General features: G+C 41.7%; 1 protein-coding gene across 1 annotated transcript; it reads left to right on the forward strand.

Moving 5' to 3' along the window:
* The first annotated feature begins 395 nt into the window (after positions 1–395).
* Positions 396–16,034, forward strand: FLVCR1 (FLVCR heme transporter 1). Its single transcript, XM_039697816.1, has 10 exons — positions 396–882; positions 4,154–4,298; positions 4,840–4,980; positions 5,289–5,356; positions 5,599–5,702; positions 6,849–6,959; positions 7,990–8,095; positions 8,311–8,422; positions 8,941–9,008; positions 10,408–16,034. The coding sequence occupies exons 1-10, from the start codon at positions 403–405 to the stop codon at positions 10,468–10,470; spliced, it is 1,398 nt and encodes a 465-aa protein (XP_039553750.1). The 5' UTR covers positions 396–402; the 3' UTR covers positions 10,471–16,034.
* The last annotated feature ends 1,858 nt before the right edge of the window (positions 16,035–17,892 follow it).

The raw sequence follows: 17,892 nt of genomic DNA on the forward strand, positions 1-17,892 counted from the left end.
AATGTGAGCCTCATGTGTGTGCACATAGACCACTCAGATGTTGGGATGTGGGGATTAAAGCGGAGCAGGACAGGAGCAGGAGTGCAGGGATTGTGCAGATAAGGAACCACGAGAAAGATGGACAAAGAAAACGGGAGAAGAGGTGTGAACAAAACAACTATCTCTATCCTTATCTATATCTCTATCATCTCTATCACCTCTATCTCTGTATATCCACACACACACGCACTCCCAACACTTCCAGCAGCCCGGACTGCAGTCCCTGCCCACCGAGCCCCCCGCGGCCGCAGCAGCGCTGCCGGGCCGGCCCCGCCCGCCCTCGGGGCCGCCTCCCGCTCCTCCCGCCGGGCTCGGTGCCGGGCCGGCCCCGGGGCGGGGGGGGGGGGGGGGGGGGGGGAGGCGATGCTGCCGGCGGGCGGCGGGCGGCCGGAGGCGCGGCTGGAGACGCGGCTGTCGCGGCGGCGGCTGGCGGTGCTGGCCGTTTTCAGCTGCTACTCGCTGGTGAACGCCTTCCAGTGGATCCAGTACAGCATCCTCAGCAACGTCTTCGCCGGCTTCTACGGCGTCTCCTTCACGCAGATCGACTGGCTGTCCATGGTGTACATGGTGGCCTACGTGCCGCTGATCCTGCCGGCCACCTGGCTGCTGGATGCCCGCGGGCTGCGCCTCACGGCGCTGCTGGGCGCGGGGCTCAACGCGGTGGGCGCCTGGCTCAAGTGCGGCAGCCTGGCCCCCCAGCGCTACCCGCTCACCCTGGCCGCCCAGGCCGTGTGCGCCGTGGCCCAGGTCTTCATCCTGGGGCTGCCCTCCCGCATCGCCTCCGTCTGGTTCGGCCCCACCGAGGTCTCCACCGCCTGCGCCGTGGCTGTGCTGGGCAACCAGGTAGGGCCGCAGGGGAGCGAGGGGGGCTGCGGAGAAGGGGGCTTCCGTGGAGCTCGGCATCGAGTTAAAAACGTGGTGCTTAAGTGGGAGAAGGCTTTCTCCAGGATGTGGTCCTGGGAGAAAGTGGCCGGGAGAGTGAGCGGGGCTGCCCGGCCGGCGAGGCGGTGCGAGCCGGGCCATGTGGCAGCGTGTGGCGGGCGGCTCGCACATTGCCGGCAGCTGCCGGCAGTACCTCAGTCGAGAACCTTTACAGAAGTGGTCCTGCTCCACTTCCTCCTTCTCTTGCATTTTGGCGCTTGGATTCATTTGACTGGATCCATCCCCGGCTGGAGGGGTATGAACTACGTGAACTTTCATGAAGAGCCCCAGCGACAACATATATCGGTTTCTGCTCTTTAAAATATGGCCTCTAATTGCCAGGTGCCAGTAGTCAATACCCTGGTGACTCCTGAAGTTTTGTGTAACGCTGTGATAGTTCACATCACTGTTGGGAGCTGATAACTGAGTCACGGATTTCCTCAAGCTCCCTGGTCCTGGCCAGTTTCAGAGAGCTGGAACAGGTGCATCTGAAAGCACAGGTGCAGGTATGATACTTTTTCCTCCTACAGCCTAATTCTCACCTCCTGCCACTGTCCCAGCTTTTTTTTTTTTCTTCTTGTCCTGTGGCAAAAATTTGCAAAGATTCAAATCAGCATCACTGATGCAGGCTGAGGTCATAGGTAGGGTTTGGTTAAGATAATGGGGGATTTGTTTTTTATCATGTGAGTCTAATGATTTTATGTTTGTGCACTTTGGATTATGACAGCAGTGACATTCATTTTACATATTTACAGTTAGGGTGTACCTAAACCTAGCTGACTCCTCATTATCTGATACCTGGCTGTTTGTAGGTCCTCCAGAATGTTTTTTTTTTTTTTTTTTTGCATTGAAGGTTTGCAGTTTACAAGTTAACCATCTCTTTTGAACTGAAGATTTCAAAATATGTTGGTTGTTTCAGCAGTGAGGCAAAAATTTTGGATCTGTATCCTGGTATGAGGTTAAAGGTTTCTTTGGCAACTAAATTTCCACTCTTCCTGACAGGCACCAGTCCTCCCAGTAGCAAGGAGTTACCGGGTTCTCAGTTCTGCAGTAGAGTGTCAAGTATCCAGCTTGGAGCCTGAAACTGATGCTTCACTTGGATGCTGAGATGTGGGGTTGAAGTGGTGCAGGACGAGCGGCAGAGCAGGGATTGTGTGGATGGGAACCACGAGAAGGATGGACAAGGGAAACAGTATCAGGATGTGAACAAAATAAGCTGTGGATATTTCTGGAGTGTATTCCCCTCCAGAAGCTAGGACTGATCTCAGTGTGCCTGCTGAAGTGCTTGCTGGTACTGTGTGAATAGAACAACAGAATTTCTCTATTCTTGCATTTTATTTCCTTAAAAAGACCCCTAAAAACTCTGAAAAGCTAGATTGAAAGAGTAGCAGGAAGTTATGCACTTGGAAGTTAGAGGTAATGTCTGTGTATCCCACTGCAGTTCCCTTCTGCACAGGCATTCCCGCTGGGTCTCACTGCACTGATAATTGCACAGTGTGAACTGTGTAAGAGAACAAGTCGCTATAACCCACTCACTGCACTGGGTAATGGCACAACATGAACTGTGTAAGAGAACAAGTCGCTATAACCCACTCACTGCACTGGGTAATGGCACAACATGAACTGTGTAAGAGAACAAGTCGCTATAACCCACTCACTGCACTGATAATTGCACAGTGTGAACTGTGTAAGAGAACAAGTCGCTATAACCCACTCACTGCACTGATAATTGCACAACATGAACTGTGTAATAGAGCAGGTTGCTATAACCCAGCCAGCTGTTGGTCATTCAGTTGCTTATCAGATTGCTTATCACACAGCTTCAGACTGTGTGAAACTTCAGAGCTACAGTGAGCAAGGCCGGGACAGCAGGCAGGGGAGGAAGAGAGCAGTTATCAAAATTTAGATCTCACTTCTTTGGAATGCTGATAGTTCTCAGCTGGAACACAGATCACTGGGAATGCAGCGATGCACCTGTCAAGGGTTGTTAGGAGTGCCAGATCTCCACAAGTATTTAGCATCTTAAATGAGGCACACCAAACTCACTGGAACACTTTCTTCTGGCCTTAACCTCTCTAGCTGTGAATGATGGAACATGATATCACTTGACTTTGTTGGAACATTGTGGGCACTGCCCTGGCTCCTGTTGGGGGAGTCAAAAATAAACCTAAAGAAAAAAGTAATTGTGTGCTCAGTTCATGTTTCTGGGGTTCATGTACTGAAGAGTGAGGATAAAAGAAGACAAACTCTTCCTGTGACCACTGGATACTGTGTCAATATGATGGCCTGCGGGAAAAAATGTAGCAACCCCTCATCAGGCTATGCACAAAGGGTGTTTTGTAAGTGCAGCGGCACACCTCTAATGTGCGTGCTTTCTGATTGTTGGACTTGTTACTGTAACAGTCTTTGCTGCTCTTTTTTCATTTAATTTTACCTAAAATAAATGTTTCAACACTTTAAAATGCCATTTAGTTTTGGGGGAACAGAAGACAGAAATTGAAGAATAGCCCAGGACTTGTTCCTTCATGTTTTAAAATGCTTTACATATATATATACCCAAAATTTCAGTCCCCATTTTATGTCTCTTTAATGCAAAATCAGTTATTACATTGGAATTCACTCCACACACAAACCCACTACTTCTTCATTCTGTGATTTTTATTTATTTCCTTAGCAATAATTGTTGAGTTTGGTCTTAATAAGGATATTCCTTTTCCCTGCTCTGTCTGTTCTTCAGTAAACCTTGCAGTCAGGCTTTGGTACTGTAGTGGCAGGAGCATGACATCAAATGAAGAACATTTCTACAAGAGTAGCTGGAATCTTCTGTCATCTGTAGTGCTTCACTTGGAGGATGACTGATACAAATTTATGTTCGTGCATGGTACTTTCACTTCCTGTGAAAGATTCTTGCATAAGTATGAAGATCCTAGTATAAGTACTATGTGTAGTGTAAATGTATACACTAAGTGTGGTATTGTAGTTCAATTGAGAAGTGAAAAGGGTACACCTGCATTATGGAAGATCTGGTTGTAAAACAACATTGAGAGCAAGTGGCTCAGAAGTGTGATACTAAAGTTTTATTAATGCTTGTTATGACAACAATTCTGAATTCTACCTGGTAAGGCTTTTCACTTCTGTTAATTTGTATGTTCAGAGGGAAATGACTTTTGGTTTTCTTTTCCTTGCTTTACAGCTTGGTACTGCAATTGGCTTTTTGTTGCCGCCTGTTCTGGTCCCAAATACACCGAATGATATTGATCTTATGGCACATAACATCAGCATCATGTTCTATGGGACAGCGATAGTGTCCACGCTTTTGTTCTTCTTAGCAGGAGTTGGTAAGTGTTTAAATTACTGGAATTTACATGCTGGCCACAGGGGGTGTTTACAATGCCTCACTTTTAAAGCAGCTGACTGCTCAAAGTAGTGGAGGTTACAATTTCTCCAGTTTGTGTTCACTTATTAGTTGTGCCCGGTTAAGCAACAGCCATTTCCCTCTATGTCGTGCTTCACATGGGGTGATTTCTTTCAGATTATTTAGTTCTCTTAGTTTCTTTGCTGCAGGGACTTATGATATAATGTGAATTCACTCTGTTAATCTTACAATTTATATACAAAGGTCCTGAGTATTGCAGATGAAGTCTGTCTTTGACCATATTTTGGTAGTAATCAGATGTGACCAGATAACACATACTTTGTGGATGTGACTCACTTCTTCCATGAGAAAATGTTGAATTTTTTTCTCGTGGAGTTGTTAAAACTACAAGTCACTCTCCTGAAATTCATCAAGCTGAAACACTTCCAAAAAAAAAAAAAAAAAAAAAGCACATTAGTTTGGTAGAGATGAAGCAAAAATTGTTCCATCTTCTTTTTCCCCAGTGTTTGAAGAAAAGCCCAAATACCCTCCCAGTCACTCTCAAGCAGTCCTGCAAACGAAACCTCCTGAGGATTACTCCTACAAGCAGTCCATTATTAACTTGTTCAAAAATATTCCATTTATACTTCTGCTAATCAGTTATGGTAAGTGGTGCTATCTGCTTGTAGTCTGGCAGAAAGGTTCAAATGCAGGCCGGAAGCACATAGAATTTTAATTGTGGTTTGTTTTTTTTTATGGGAGAGGGAGTATCAAGCTTTTACTTACTCAGGAGCCAGTACTGGAAAATCCGTAAGGATGCAAAATATCACTTATAGGTCCAGTGAAGAGATTTTACCTGGCACATAAAAGGTTTTGTGTTGTGAGTCTTACATGGCAGAAGATGAATTCTTCAGGGTAAAAAATCAGCATGGTTGCACCTGGAATAACTGAAGCTTTTTTCTTGGTACTGCAGGTATTATGACTGGGGCATTTTATTCTGTCTCCACGTTATTAAACCAGATGATAGTAACTCATTATGAGGTAAGTTTCTTGGCTCTTATATTTCCCTTTCCCACTGTACATTTGCAGAGGTGATATTTATTTTGTAGGTGCTATGTGTGCTCAGCCATTTGGTTTCTTTTGTACCTCTGTACAGTTTCTTGTGCCATACAGCTGTGGGAGTCATAGGAATGTTTGTTTGCACTTATGACTGCCAAGAGGTCTGAACTTGACTCTGAATGGAAGCAATTATTAATGAGCACCATATAAATATTTGTTGAAAGGGAGAAGAAGTGAACGCTGGGAGAATTGGCTTGACACTGGTGGTGGCAGGAATGGTGGGTTCGATTATTTGTGGTTTGTGGCTGGATTACACTAAAACATACAAGTAAGTGTGGGTAGGCATGTGTGGGGTTAGGGGTAGGAGAGTGGTGCAATTGCATTAGGAAAATGCTCCAACATAAGGGCTGAAATGAACTGCTGGTGAAATGCAGTTGGTCCCTGACCTTTTAGTGATCTTGATGGAGAGAAGTTTCTGTGGCTACAGCAAACCTTGAGACTCTTTCTGGTTATTGGCCAAAAGAAATGAGGGAGCAGAATGGAAAGGGGTTTGTCATCTACTCCTGTCTCTTCAGGAGTGTAAGAAAAGCACTGTAGGTCCTATATACAGTGGCCAGGTGGCCCAGTGGGCTTCTTCTCCTAGGAAAGCATAAAGTCTCAAAGCCTGCCCTGCATTGTTTTGTAAAATGACCAGCTGATGGATTCTTGATTTTTTTTTGTGCTACTCCTGATCCTATTAGTAAGTGTAATATTTGCTTTAATTCAGGGGATGACCATGGAGCAGAGCTCTCTTCTGGGGTAGGAGCTCCTGGGTCCATCATCCATGGAGTGGTGCCCCCAGGAGTGAGCGCTGCCCTGTAGCACTGTTTGTGATGGAATAGTTCTCCCCTCTGACTCTTAGTACATTATGTGCCTCTACAAGCCTAATGGATGTTAATGCTGTCGATTGGCTTTGTTTCTGCATGTGTTTTGGCTTACAAATATGTGCTTTAAGAATTTGGAAGACATCCCTTCTTCCAGATTCAAAATAAATAGAACACTGTAATGAGATTTGTTTGACTTACCTCTTGGTAGGCTGACATTTATTGCTAATAGTGTTGGACTCAGCTGCTCCTGTGTTGATGTATTGTGTAATGGGCAGCACTGCAGAATGGCCAAGAGGTACAGAATAGCAGAGAACTAAAATAGTCTTAAGGTAGTAGAATGTGCTGTGATTGTCCATTCTTTGAGAGTTTGGATAAGTGTCCAAACTCTCTGTTTGGATAAGTGTCCTTGAGTGAAGCAGCCAGATAACCAAGACAATGAAGGGTTCAGTAATGGATATGTGCTCACTGCATGCTAAGTTTGAGGCAGAATTACATTAAGCAAATTTTATAGCTTTAGAATGTAATGTTCATGTTATCCTTCCATGCTTCAGCAATGTGCTGTGGCCTTCTATGAGCAATGTTAATTTTTTGTTGTTGTTGGGTTGCAGGCAAACTACTTTGATTGTTTACATTCTCTCTTTCATTGGGCTGCTGGTATTTACCTTCACCCTGGACCTCGGATACCTTATAGTAGTGTTCGTGACCGGAGGAGTGCTTGGGTGAGCAATTAAAGAGCACTACAAGACTTACTGCAGTTCTGTTCTGAAACATATTTAAATGTTTTACCTAGGTAATTCTACTGTGTATTCTGTCACCATGGTCTCAGCCTATGCCTTTAGCTCAGAGTACAGATAGGGTTTCAGCTTCTGTTACATCAGAATAAAGCTAAAGTAACTCACTTTTCAGTAAATCTCATTTATCATTTTATGGACCTAAGAGAGGTCTCTATGAGGTCAGTTTGTTTGGTTCCAATTCAAAACGCTGTCTGCAGTGAAGTTGAAGCTTTCTCTTGACCAGTGTGTAGGTGATTAGTTTAACTGAGCAGATCTAGGAAAACTGGCTTCTCTGCATTTTCATTAATCTATACTTTGATAGCCCAAGCAACATGCTGGTTGCTTTGTTTGCTGTGCTCATAGATATCCAATCTAAAAGCCTCAAGAGGTGCTGAAGGAGTGTTGCTGTATTCAGACACAGAAGTCAAGATAAAACCAGAAAAGTCATGAGAGTTTCAGTTTAAAAACCAATCAACCATCCTCCCCTGCATTAAGCGTCTTCTCTTCCCATTGTTCATTGGTCCCCTCAGCTTCTTCCATTGCAGCTTCCAGCAGGTGTTCAAGTGTACAGCCCCACTCCCTACTCATGGTTTTTTTGTCCTCCAGCATGGACATTGATCAAATGATGATATTTGTGTATGGCTTTCATATGAAAGTAATTGGCTTCAAGTATGGAGTGGCTTGCAGACTCCTTTGAAAAGGTTGTTTCATGTGTATGGTAGTTATGGGAAATAAGACAAACATGCTTTAACACCTTTGTCCTAAAGAGAAAGATGTGTGGCTAAAATTCTTGGATCACACTGAGGGAATGAAGCAGTCACTATTATTTGGAATTATTGAGTTCTGTTAAGTCATGAACACAGGACAATTCAGAATACCAGCTAATTCATAATACCATGCGTGTATGTTAGGTTTTTTTGGCTGTAGTAACAGATGAAGACCACACCTGTCATCCTCTTACTCTCCTCTTCAACAGATTCTTCATGACTGGCTATCTTCCACTTGGGTTTGAATTTGCTGTGGAAATTACATATCCAGAGTCTGAAGGCACTTCCTCAGGTCTCCTTAATGCATCAGCACAGGTTACAGCATTTTATTTCTTCAAGTGAAGTAATGTTCAGGAATGCCACGATGCTCAAGTCTAGGAAGGCTTTCTTAGACTTAGCTAAGTCTCGGTTTTGGTGCTATAGTCCTGGTTTTCTAAAATTTTATTTCTATAAGATGTGACCTGGAACTTTTAAAGGTAGAATGATGACTCTTTTCTGTGGTCCTGATGAAGTAACTTGTTTGTTTACAGATATTTGGAATTATCTTTACACTTGTTCAAGGAAAGCTCACAACAGACTACAGTCCTCGTGCAGGAAACATCTTTCTTTGTGCTTGGATTTTTGTGGGCATTATTTTAACAGGTAATTACAAGTGCAAGTAATGGCTTCTCTTTCATGTAAAAATGTAGGTGCTTTTGGGATGATGTTGCTAATATATTGACAGCCATCAGACCCCCATTTCTTGAGACATGTCTTGAATTTGAGACAGCTGTCCATCTCCAGAGTGGGGTGAGAAATAGAAATAAATGCACAAATGGAGGCAGTTTGCAGTTTTCCAAATGCAGGAAATTGCCAATGCACTCTGGAGCTGTGCCAGTGTTTATACATGGCGACTCACAAATGTGCTGAAAGTGCTGAACTATGAAGCTTTTCTTTGAGTGCTTGCAATTTAAAAGATTTTATTGTCAATTCCTGCTTTGTGTGCTTTGTGAGGAGCAAGTTCGAATTGTCAGTGAGTTCAAATTGCAAAGAGTGAATACAGGTATTTTGAAAACGTGCTGAAAGCATCTTCTGTGTGCTTGCAGCCTGCAAACATTTCCCTTAAAGTGCATGTCACTGCAAAGGTGTGAACCAGCTTTGTTTTTTCCTTCTTTTCTCAGCCTTAATAAAATCAGATTTGCGAAGACACAATGTGAATTCAGGGATTATGAACTTGGACGTCAAAGCTGTAAGTGGTGACTCTTTTACCGTGATTGTATTACCTGCTTGAATGCTTGACTTCTGCTGGCATAACAATATCAGCTGCAAAAGAGTACTTGACAAAATCTTATGACTGATTCCGTGCTGGTTTTGAACAACAGCCACATGGGATGCTGCCCTCACAAATCAGTTTTTCTTCTTAACTCCCATGAAAAAAACTGAAAAAACTTCTGCTCTCAGAATTTTTTTTATTTTTAAATTTTTGAGTATTTGAATTTTAAATGGCTAATAATATTTTTTATTGCTTGAATCTTGCTTTCTCATAATAGCAGGGTAGCATTGTAAATTGTGAAGCCTTTTTGTTTATTGGGCTATGAGGCCTTCCTATAGACTATGTATTTTATTTAAAATGCCTGCAGTCCCTTCAAATGAAGTCAGTGTCTGATAAACAGAAGCCAGGCTGGAGTTTCTATGCAGTCCTGCATAAAGAGCTGGGTTTGTTCTTCTGCTGGCACTCTCAATTTAAAGGCAGAGTGAGCATAGCATTTTCGGATGATCACAAGGCTCCATGTTTTAGCAGCTTTCCCAAACTACTACAGTTACTAGGAGAAATAAAGCTCTCAGTTGAAAATTTTTTCAGTGCTGTGGTTTTTGATTATTCGGATCAAGATATGAGACAGCTTTTAGGAGTCACACATCGCAAGATCCTCTGTCATGTTTATTTTTGTGTAGGTGTCTTATTTTTGTGTAGGTGTCTTATTTTTGTGTAGGTGCATGCCCACCAGCTTTTGATCATCTGTGACCGACTGCACACTGTTAGTGTCTCTATGAGGTTCAGAAACTTCCAGGCTGGTGTGGTCTGAGCTAACTTGGGCCTGAAACCTGTTCGCAGCTGCGTGTGCTCAGTGTGGCATCCTGTGGGTTTCCCAGCCGGGCTTTCGGCGTGCATGATTTATCTTCTTTCCATTATCACCTCGTTAACTAGCCTAGGTTATCACAAAGCTTCATTGCTATTAGCCACGATGTAAGAAAAGCTGCAGTCCTTGCCCTGATGTTGCCATGCATGATTGAGACCCTCCTGGGTTAATAATGTTCAATATCACTTTGATACTGAATCTTGATCAAGATTCTACTGTGGTTAAATGTAAAAGAGAAAAAAAAATTGGAAGTTAATCTTTATGTGACATATTTATATGCCATAAATATGTACTTTAGAGTTATGCTAAGAAACTAAACTATGTTTGGTCTGTTTTATTACAAAAAGAAGGGAAAATAGGATTTTATATAATTTGCTTAATTGGGCTAATTAACTACTTGTACTGTTGAAGCCTAACCTAATAATTACCCAAGAATACTGAGTTTGAGAAAAATTCTGTTGAATAACAGCTTAATTCCTGTTGTGTTTTTACTTTTTTCTCCTTCTTCAGGTACCAGTTGACAGTCCTGTAGAACCTGAAAGCACTACATTAAAGATTCAGTCAGATTTATGAGGCTGAAGGATGGTGACACAGAAATGCACAAGTTTGGTTAGATATGGAATGATATGAGCTAGTGTAATCACTGGATTTGTGTGTATGAGTAGTGAAATGTGTTTGTTGATATTGGTGGTATTTGTGTACTGGAAGCTATGAAGATGCTCAGTTCGTTTTGCTCAAGATGCAAACAATTCACCTTTGTATGGAATATTTATTTTAACATTTTCAAGTCTTGCAGTTTCATTAGTAAAGAGCTGTGTGAACACTCTCCACCGTAGGGAGACGTGCATTCAGGATGCATACTTGAAAAAAATCAGGAATCTTGAAGTACAGTTGTCATGATCAGAAGTATCTAATCTTTTCTTGTTCAGTCTTGCTGGTGCATTTGAAAGTCAAAGAGTAGGGAAATGTACATCAGGAGGATGTTCACGAGTTCATTTTTTATTTTAAATGTATCTGTATTTGAATATAAGCCAATGATTCCTTCTGGAAAACTGATAGCACAATACTGAAAACAAGAGATGACGTGTGTGTTTCATACTGGCATCTGACATTTCTTTTGCCTTGAAACTTCTTTATAGGTATCAGAAGGCAGATAAGAGAAAACACTGTTCTTGCTATAGCTTCATTGTAGCATTTCTGGGGAGATTTAACAAGTTTCTCAGTAGATAAATTGGAGAAAAAAACATTTCTTATTAAATACAGTAAAAAGGAGGACAAAGGCCTTTGATATCTCTGTTATGAAATATTTATAAGCAATGGAACACTACCACACAAGTTTCCTTCATGGAATATTTTGAGTGCTTTCTCAGTTAAAGAGAGAGGAGTATGTGTTTACAAAGAGCCAGTGCCTTTACTTTGTAAAGAAGATCCCTGCCTCATCTTGAGTTTAATCAGTGCTGCTGAAGAAATTCCATTTTGTGTGTTAAACCTCTGAATATTTGTGGAGTATCAGAAAACGTGTTCTGTCCTTTTTATGAATTGTATCACTTGTCTCATGTGAAATTCCTGTGCTTGTGTAACTTAAATCATTGATTTTGCAGTTTGTTAAAAGCTATAAGGATGACTGAAAAGAAAATAATGATATTTTCACTTTTTCTGATCAAATATTTTCTTTTATACCATCTTAGCTGCTGAATGAGCAGACATTATTAACAGTAATTCAGTTACTTCATTTATTGGATTTGGGATGGGGGTTTTTCAGTGCAGTGTTTTTGAAAATTTTCTCCTTTACCCACAGAACTGATAGCACTACAATAATACTATTGCTGGGAAAGTCAGGCCTGGGTTAGTGGACTTCTTGGGAACATTTCATTTTTAGCTCGGCAAACTGAGCCTGCAAGTTCAGTGCTATCAATGGTACTGTGTCTTTGAGTTCCCACCGATGCAGTGCCATCCAGAAGGTGGAATCCTACTTGAAGTTTTCCACAGCTTGTTGCAGTTGGGGGTGGGGAATTATTTAACTCTGTGCTGTTTTCAGCTGGGCTAGTTAATTTTCTTCACAGTGGCTGGCATGGGGCTGTGTTTTGGATTTGTGCTGAACACAGGGTTGATAACACAGAGATGTTTTATCCTTGCTGAGCAGGGCTCACACAGAGCCAAGGCCTTTTCTGCTTTTCATACGTCAGAAAAGGCGAGGAAGCTGGGAGTGCATGGGATGTTGGGAGGAGACACAGCCAGGACAGGTGACCCCAACTGACCAAAGGGATATTCCAGACCGTGTGACATCATGTTCAGTGTATACAGTGGGGGGCAGAAGGAGCAAGGGGGGATGTTTGGACTAATGGTGTTTTCTTCCCAAGAAGCCATTGCAATTGGTGGGGATGGCTGAGCACCTGACTGCCCATGGGAAGCAGTAAATTAATTCCTTGTTTTTCTTTGCTTGTGTGTGTGGCTTCTGCTTTCCCCATTAAGCTGCCTTTATCTCATCCCATGAGTTTTCCAGTTTTTACCCTTCTGATTCTGTCCTCAATCCCACTGGTGGGGAAAGGAGTGAGCAAGTGGCTGCCTGGGGCTTGGTGGATGGCTGGGGTTAAATAACAACAAACTCCAAGATAATCTCTAAGTACAATAAATATAATTAAAAGCTTTTCTTTTTTCTTGTTTTGCTGTAGACTCGGAAAATCCCTTTGTACAAAAAGGGCCCTGAAAACTTATCTTTGTAAGCTTAGCCTCTAAATGTGATGATCTTGATTTAAATGATGATCTTGATTTAAACATTTTGTGTAATAAATGCTTTAGACAGGGAAAGACCTATCAGAATAAACAAAGAATAAACTTGGAACACTTGCCTTGCCAAAAAGGGTTCATGTCTCTTTGCTAGGTCCAGTGCTAGGGAGAAAATGGCCAAGCCTTGCTACTCCTGAGGGGGTGAACTACAGAAGAGTCTACTGCTCAAGCAGCTGAATATAGGAAAAGTCACTCTTGGCTATTCAAATGGCAGGCAAGGGTATAGGAGTGAAAGTAGAGATGCTTTCTATATGTCAGTCCTTTACATTGAAGCTGCCCCATCAAGGGGTGTGCGGGTTTTCAGCCTGACTCAGAAGAATGAAAGTTTCTGCCTTGTGACATATGTGGATGGCTTTTTCCTTTGAAAAAATGATAATGATGTGCCAAAATATATATATGTTTTTCATCAAGATACAGATACAGAAAATATTTATGTTCATGGCCCATGCACGGTTGCTTTGACTTTTGGTGTTGCAAAATCTTAACAAGATAATATTTTTGTACTTTTGGGGAATTGTTTTCAAATTCCCCAGTGGAAAGTCTTTGGCAGTATCCAGGATGTTTGCTGACCTGTTCAGTATAAACTGCTCAAAAGAAAAGACTTGAGTATTTTTGTTCCATTCTTAAAATTTATATTTCAATTCCTTTCTTTACTGCTAGTTTCCAGTTTCTCTAGTTATGTTCAGCTGATTATTGAAAAAATATTCTGGTTCTGGCTCCTTGTGTTTATCTTCTGCCAAATTACTTGGCTACCTTCTGAAAAAGTTGAAACAAGATTTTGGCTTGCTGGAAACCCTGCTGGGTCCCTGAAAAGAAAATATTCCTAATAATGAAGGCTTAATTACATCCTGAATTTAATATTCCCCTTCTAAAAGGAACTTGAAAGTTGGAAACCTATGAGCTATTTTCAGGCAGTGATGAAGTATTTAAATGAAAGGCTCAGCAGCAGAATAAAAAGCCAATAAAGAGCAAATCAGTATTTTTTTAATGCAATAGTCTTATCATCTGTCAAGAAATTGAGGTTCTAGCTCATGGCAGAAATAAATTTGGAGTAATTGAGGCCTTGTGGATTTTGCTTTTAATTTTTAATTTTTGGGTTTTAGCAGAAAACATCGACTCAATCAAACATAAAATCATAGCATGTTAAGAGGTTGGAAGGGACCTTAAAGTTTATCTGGTCCCAACCCACCTGCCATGAGAGGGACACGTCCCACTAGACCAGGTTGCTCAAGGCTCTATCCAACCTGGCCCTGGACACTGCCAGGGTTGGGGTGTCCACAACCTGCCTGGGCAACCTGTTCCAGTGCTTACCATCCTCACAGTAAAAAATTTATTGCTGATATCTAAATTAAATTCCCTCTCTTTCACTTTGTATCCATTCCCTCTTGTCCTATCACTACAATTCCTGACAAAGAGTCCCTCCCACTTCCCTGTAGTCCTCTTCCCTCTACTGGAAGGTTGCTATGAGTTCTCCATGCAACCTTCTTAGCCTGGAAATTCCACATGCATTTGGAATTGCACATAGGGTTTCTGACTCTTAGCCTTCAGTTCCTGGCTCAGCCCCCCAGCAAGAGTAGAGTTGAGGACGAAAAATTCTAGCTGCTTAAAAAAAGTAATTGTATCATGAATTGAATTGCACATCAACTAGGAGAGGATGGTGTAAGAAACCAAGCGAGAACAGGCATCCCAGTCCCATGCATCAGCTTTTTCTTTTCAATTTGCTTTTTTCCCACCTGCTTCAGGAGAGCTCTGGAGGATGCGAGAGAACACACACAGTGGGGAGCATAAACAAGGGAACTGCCCCCAAGTTCCCAGGAGCCCAGCAGGTTGTGCAGTTGATAACTTGCAGCTACAAAATTCGGAGATAAGCGTTAATATTAGTTCTTACCTGTGTGGTTCTTCCCAGCCACAGTAAACTTTTGGTCATTTCAGTGGAAGAGACTCAGAGAACATTGACACATTTTTTATTTAGGATTCCTGCCACAGCCTTAAACCCCTCATTTGTACTGGCTGGGTGTGAAAATACCAGACCTGTAGGATGGAGTCCAGAATTGCTGGTAAGTAAGTCCCTCAGAACAAGTATTTGTAGGTGGGTGTTTGTCTTTAGTAAGATCTCTTTCTGTTGCTAAATGCCCATGGTTTGCGAGGAAGAAAGAACAAAGGAGGAAGTAGCAAGAATACATATAAATAATTTCAGATTAATAGGGATGTCTTGAGACGCTACCTACAACAGAGGCTAGACAGTGTTAAAGGAATAAAGTATGTATTTGTTAAAAAGGCCTTCAAAGGATAGACCTTGGGTCGTACAAGAGCCCCGCCATGGCTACACCCAAGATGGACTACGGGTCACATGTTTTCACACTTTTATAAGTTTTGGTCCATTTACATTTTGGGCTTAATTGTCTAATTACAGCTTCAGGTTATGAAGTCCCATCCTCCCAGATTGCTCTCCTCAGTTATCTGTTGTTTATACCTTTTGGGCCCAAAGCTGCAATGGTGTCCCTGGTTTTCAGGCTGGAAAAGGATTGTTTTGTCAAACTAAACTGTGAAGAGAATTTGCTAACACTTTATATTAACTTCAGAGTTATATACTAATGCAGTACAGAACTAATACAGTACAGGAAGATATGAAAGCTAAAACCTAAGACATCAATTGGGCTTTTCTAACTTCAGCCTCCTGGTCATCTCTTTTGTTCAAGGCAGTATGTTGTTTCAGAGACAATCAGTGGAGTGTGTTTCAGAGCTGCCAGCCCATGTTGCCTAATGAAACAATGGGTTTTTGAGAACTATTTGTACTCCCTTGTGCATCTACAACCAAGTGAAATTGGGTTAAGCTGTAAACATTTATTGCTTTCCTTTTCCATTTTGTGAACTCACTAGTTTTTCTGTGTGAATGGGAGTGTGTGACCTTTACAGTTTTTGTCTTTCAATACATGTATGTACCTTCTCAAGTGTTACAGGCTATTGATGTTTCATGGAGCACAAGCTGTCATTGTACACAATAATATGTGATTGCCCCCAGCCCCACCATTTGGTCTGAATTCTGTGAAGAGGGAAAAGTGATTTTAATGCAGGAACTAGAATGAATTAAGCAAAAAATTTCCTAAGAGAAATGTATTTCTGTATAAGACCCATGTTATATACTGCTCATGCCTTTGTTCTACTCATGAAGATGACAAATGTGTTTTGCTGTAATATTTTGGTTTTGTTAGTGTCCAATTTTTTATTCCAAGAGAAAATTAAAAGTTCCTAATGAATATTCTCTGATTGCAATACTGTATGTATGTGTATATGTGGATGGCATCATTCCTTACCATTCTATGTTACTAATAAAGTGCATAATGCCTAAATTGATTGGAGCCAAGAGTAATATTTTTGACAGCTGCTAATCTAAAAGCCGCTATTTTTTTTTCCTTAGAACCTGCCTTTTAATGTAGGAGAATATGTAAGTGTATGACTTACTGTATCATTAATGAACATACATGTATATGCAGAGTGCATGCATGCAGGGTATAGAAATTTATTTTACACAAGAGTATTGGCATCCAGAGACATTTTCTTGGGGCATGGAATTAAAATACTACCATTGGTAGTCAAGTTGTAGTGCTCTAGCACAGAGATTTCTCCTCTGCTTTGGAAAAGGTCTATAGGAAATAAAAGGGCAAGTTAACCCCTAAAGCAGAGTGATACAAAGGCAGCTCCTTGAAGGTAGTGCAGATATTATTTCAATAAAGATCTTCATCGCCTAGAGATTATCTGGGGAGAGAGGGTAGGATAACTTCTGAGGCAGGATAGAAGTGAGACATTACATCCAGTTATAACTAAAATCAGAGTTGTCTTCAGTGGGAGCACAGCAGAACCCTTGTGAACACTCTGCAAGGGTTCTGTCACCTACCCTCAGGCATTTAGCCCAGGTGTGAGCCAGGCAAATTTGAGGAACCTGCTTCAAAGTATGTAGAATCGTGGTAAGAAAATGTTTCATTTTTTTTTAATCTCACTTCTCCACAAAGCTGGGATTCTCTCTCAGCTGTTTTGGTGTAGGAGATGCTTCACAGAAGGAGGTTGCACCTGGTGCAGAGCACAGAAAACACAAGCCTTGTGTCATAAAGCAACACTGATATGCAGTTCAACACTGGGTTGAACTTTTAGGTGGGTTCTTCATTTTACGACCAGGACCACAAGATCCTGTTCCTCATATGGTACCTCTATGAAAGCTGCAGGCAATATTCCCAGTTAGCACTGTAATTTAAACATTCCCACAGCTAGGAAGGAACGATCCCAGAAAGTTATTATTGTCTAAAGTTTCTTCGGCATTGGTGTTTTGGGGTTGGTCGTTTTATTTCTTTTTTTTATGTGGTTAGATGCTCGATCCTTCCAAGAAAACACTAGAAACCTCATCAGGTAAATGGGAAATGTGAAGCCATCCCAGCTATGGTTAGTCAGATAATAATTTCTGTAGCTGGGAGGAGGCTTTGTGATCCAAAGCTAACAATTATTACCCCTTCCAGAAAGTGATGTGGTTTGTGCATGGATAAAATAGGCAGATGCCTAACAGTCCAGCTGCTTCCTGGGCTGGAAAGGTTTCTTAGTAGTCTGCTGGATTTCCTTCTGTCTGTGCTTCACAATGAGCTAACCCTATCTGACCGTGTTCTAAATCAATATTTACAGCTTTATTAAACAACAACTTTTCAGAAAACAAAACAATAATATCCTGAACTTTGTAGAAAGGACTTCAGCAGATATGTCACAAAGGCTAAGTATTGGCAATGGTTAGGCATAATTACTGACTTGTGAGTAATTGTGTATTTGTGAGTAAGGAGCTAATATCTGCTTGATATCAGGGATCAAAATTCAGCCTCTAGGATGCTAATTTTCAGTGCTTCCTCAGTAAACTGCTTCTGCTTGTAACAGTGCTTAGACCATTAAAAAGGCAGTAAATACTATCTAAAGGGCATTGTCAGTATTGTGGCCTTGTGTTACCTCAGTTTCCAGAAACAGACACAAGACTACAAAAGCTACAAACTCCATGCAAATGGAAAATCCTGGGGAAGTATTGAAGGCTTCAGAAGTTTTTCTAGCCTGCATTAGGCTGAACCAGAGAGTTCCCACTTTCTTTTTTCAGAATGGGGCAGACCTAAGGTTTTTCAGATGTTGATCACTAGTTTGGTTAAGGTAATAGCAGGAGTGCAGATGACTGCAGAGTCAGTT

This window comes from Passer montanus, unplaced genomic scaffold (genome assembly GCF_014805655.1).
Source record: "Passer montanus isolate IOZ18808 unplaced genomic scaffold, ASM1480565v1 scaffold12, whole genome shotgun sequence".
Lineage (NCBI taxonomy): Eukaryota > Metazoa > Chordata > Aves > Passeriformes > Passeridae > Passer > Passer montanus.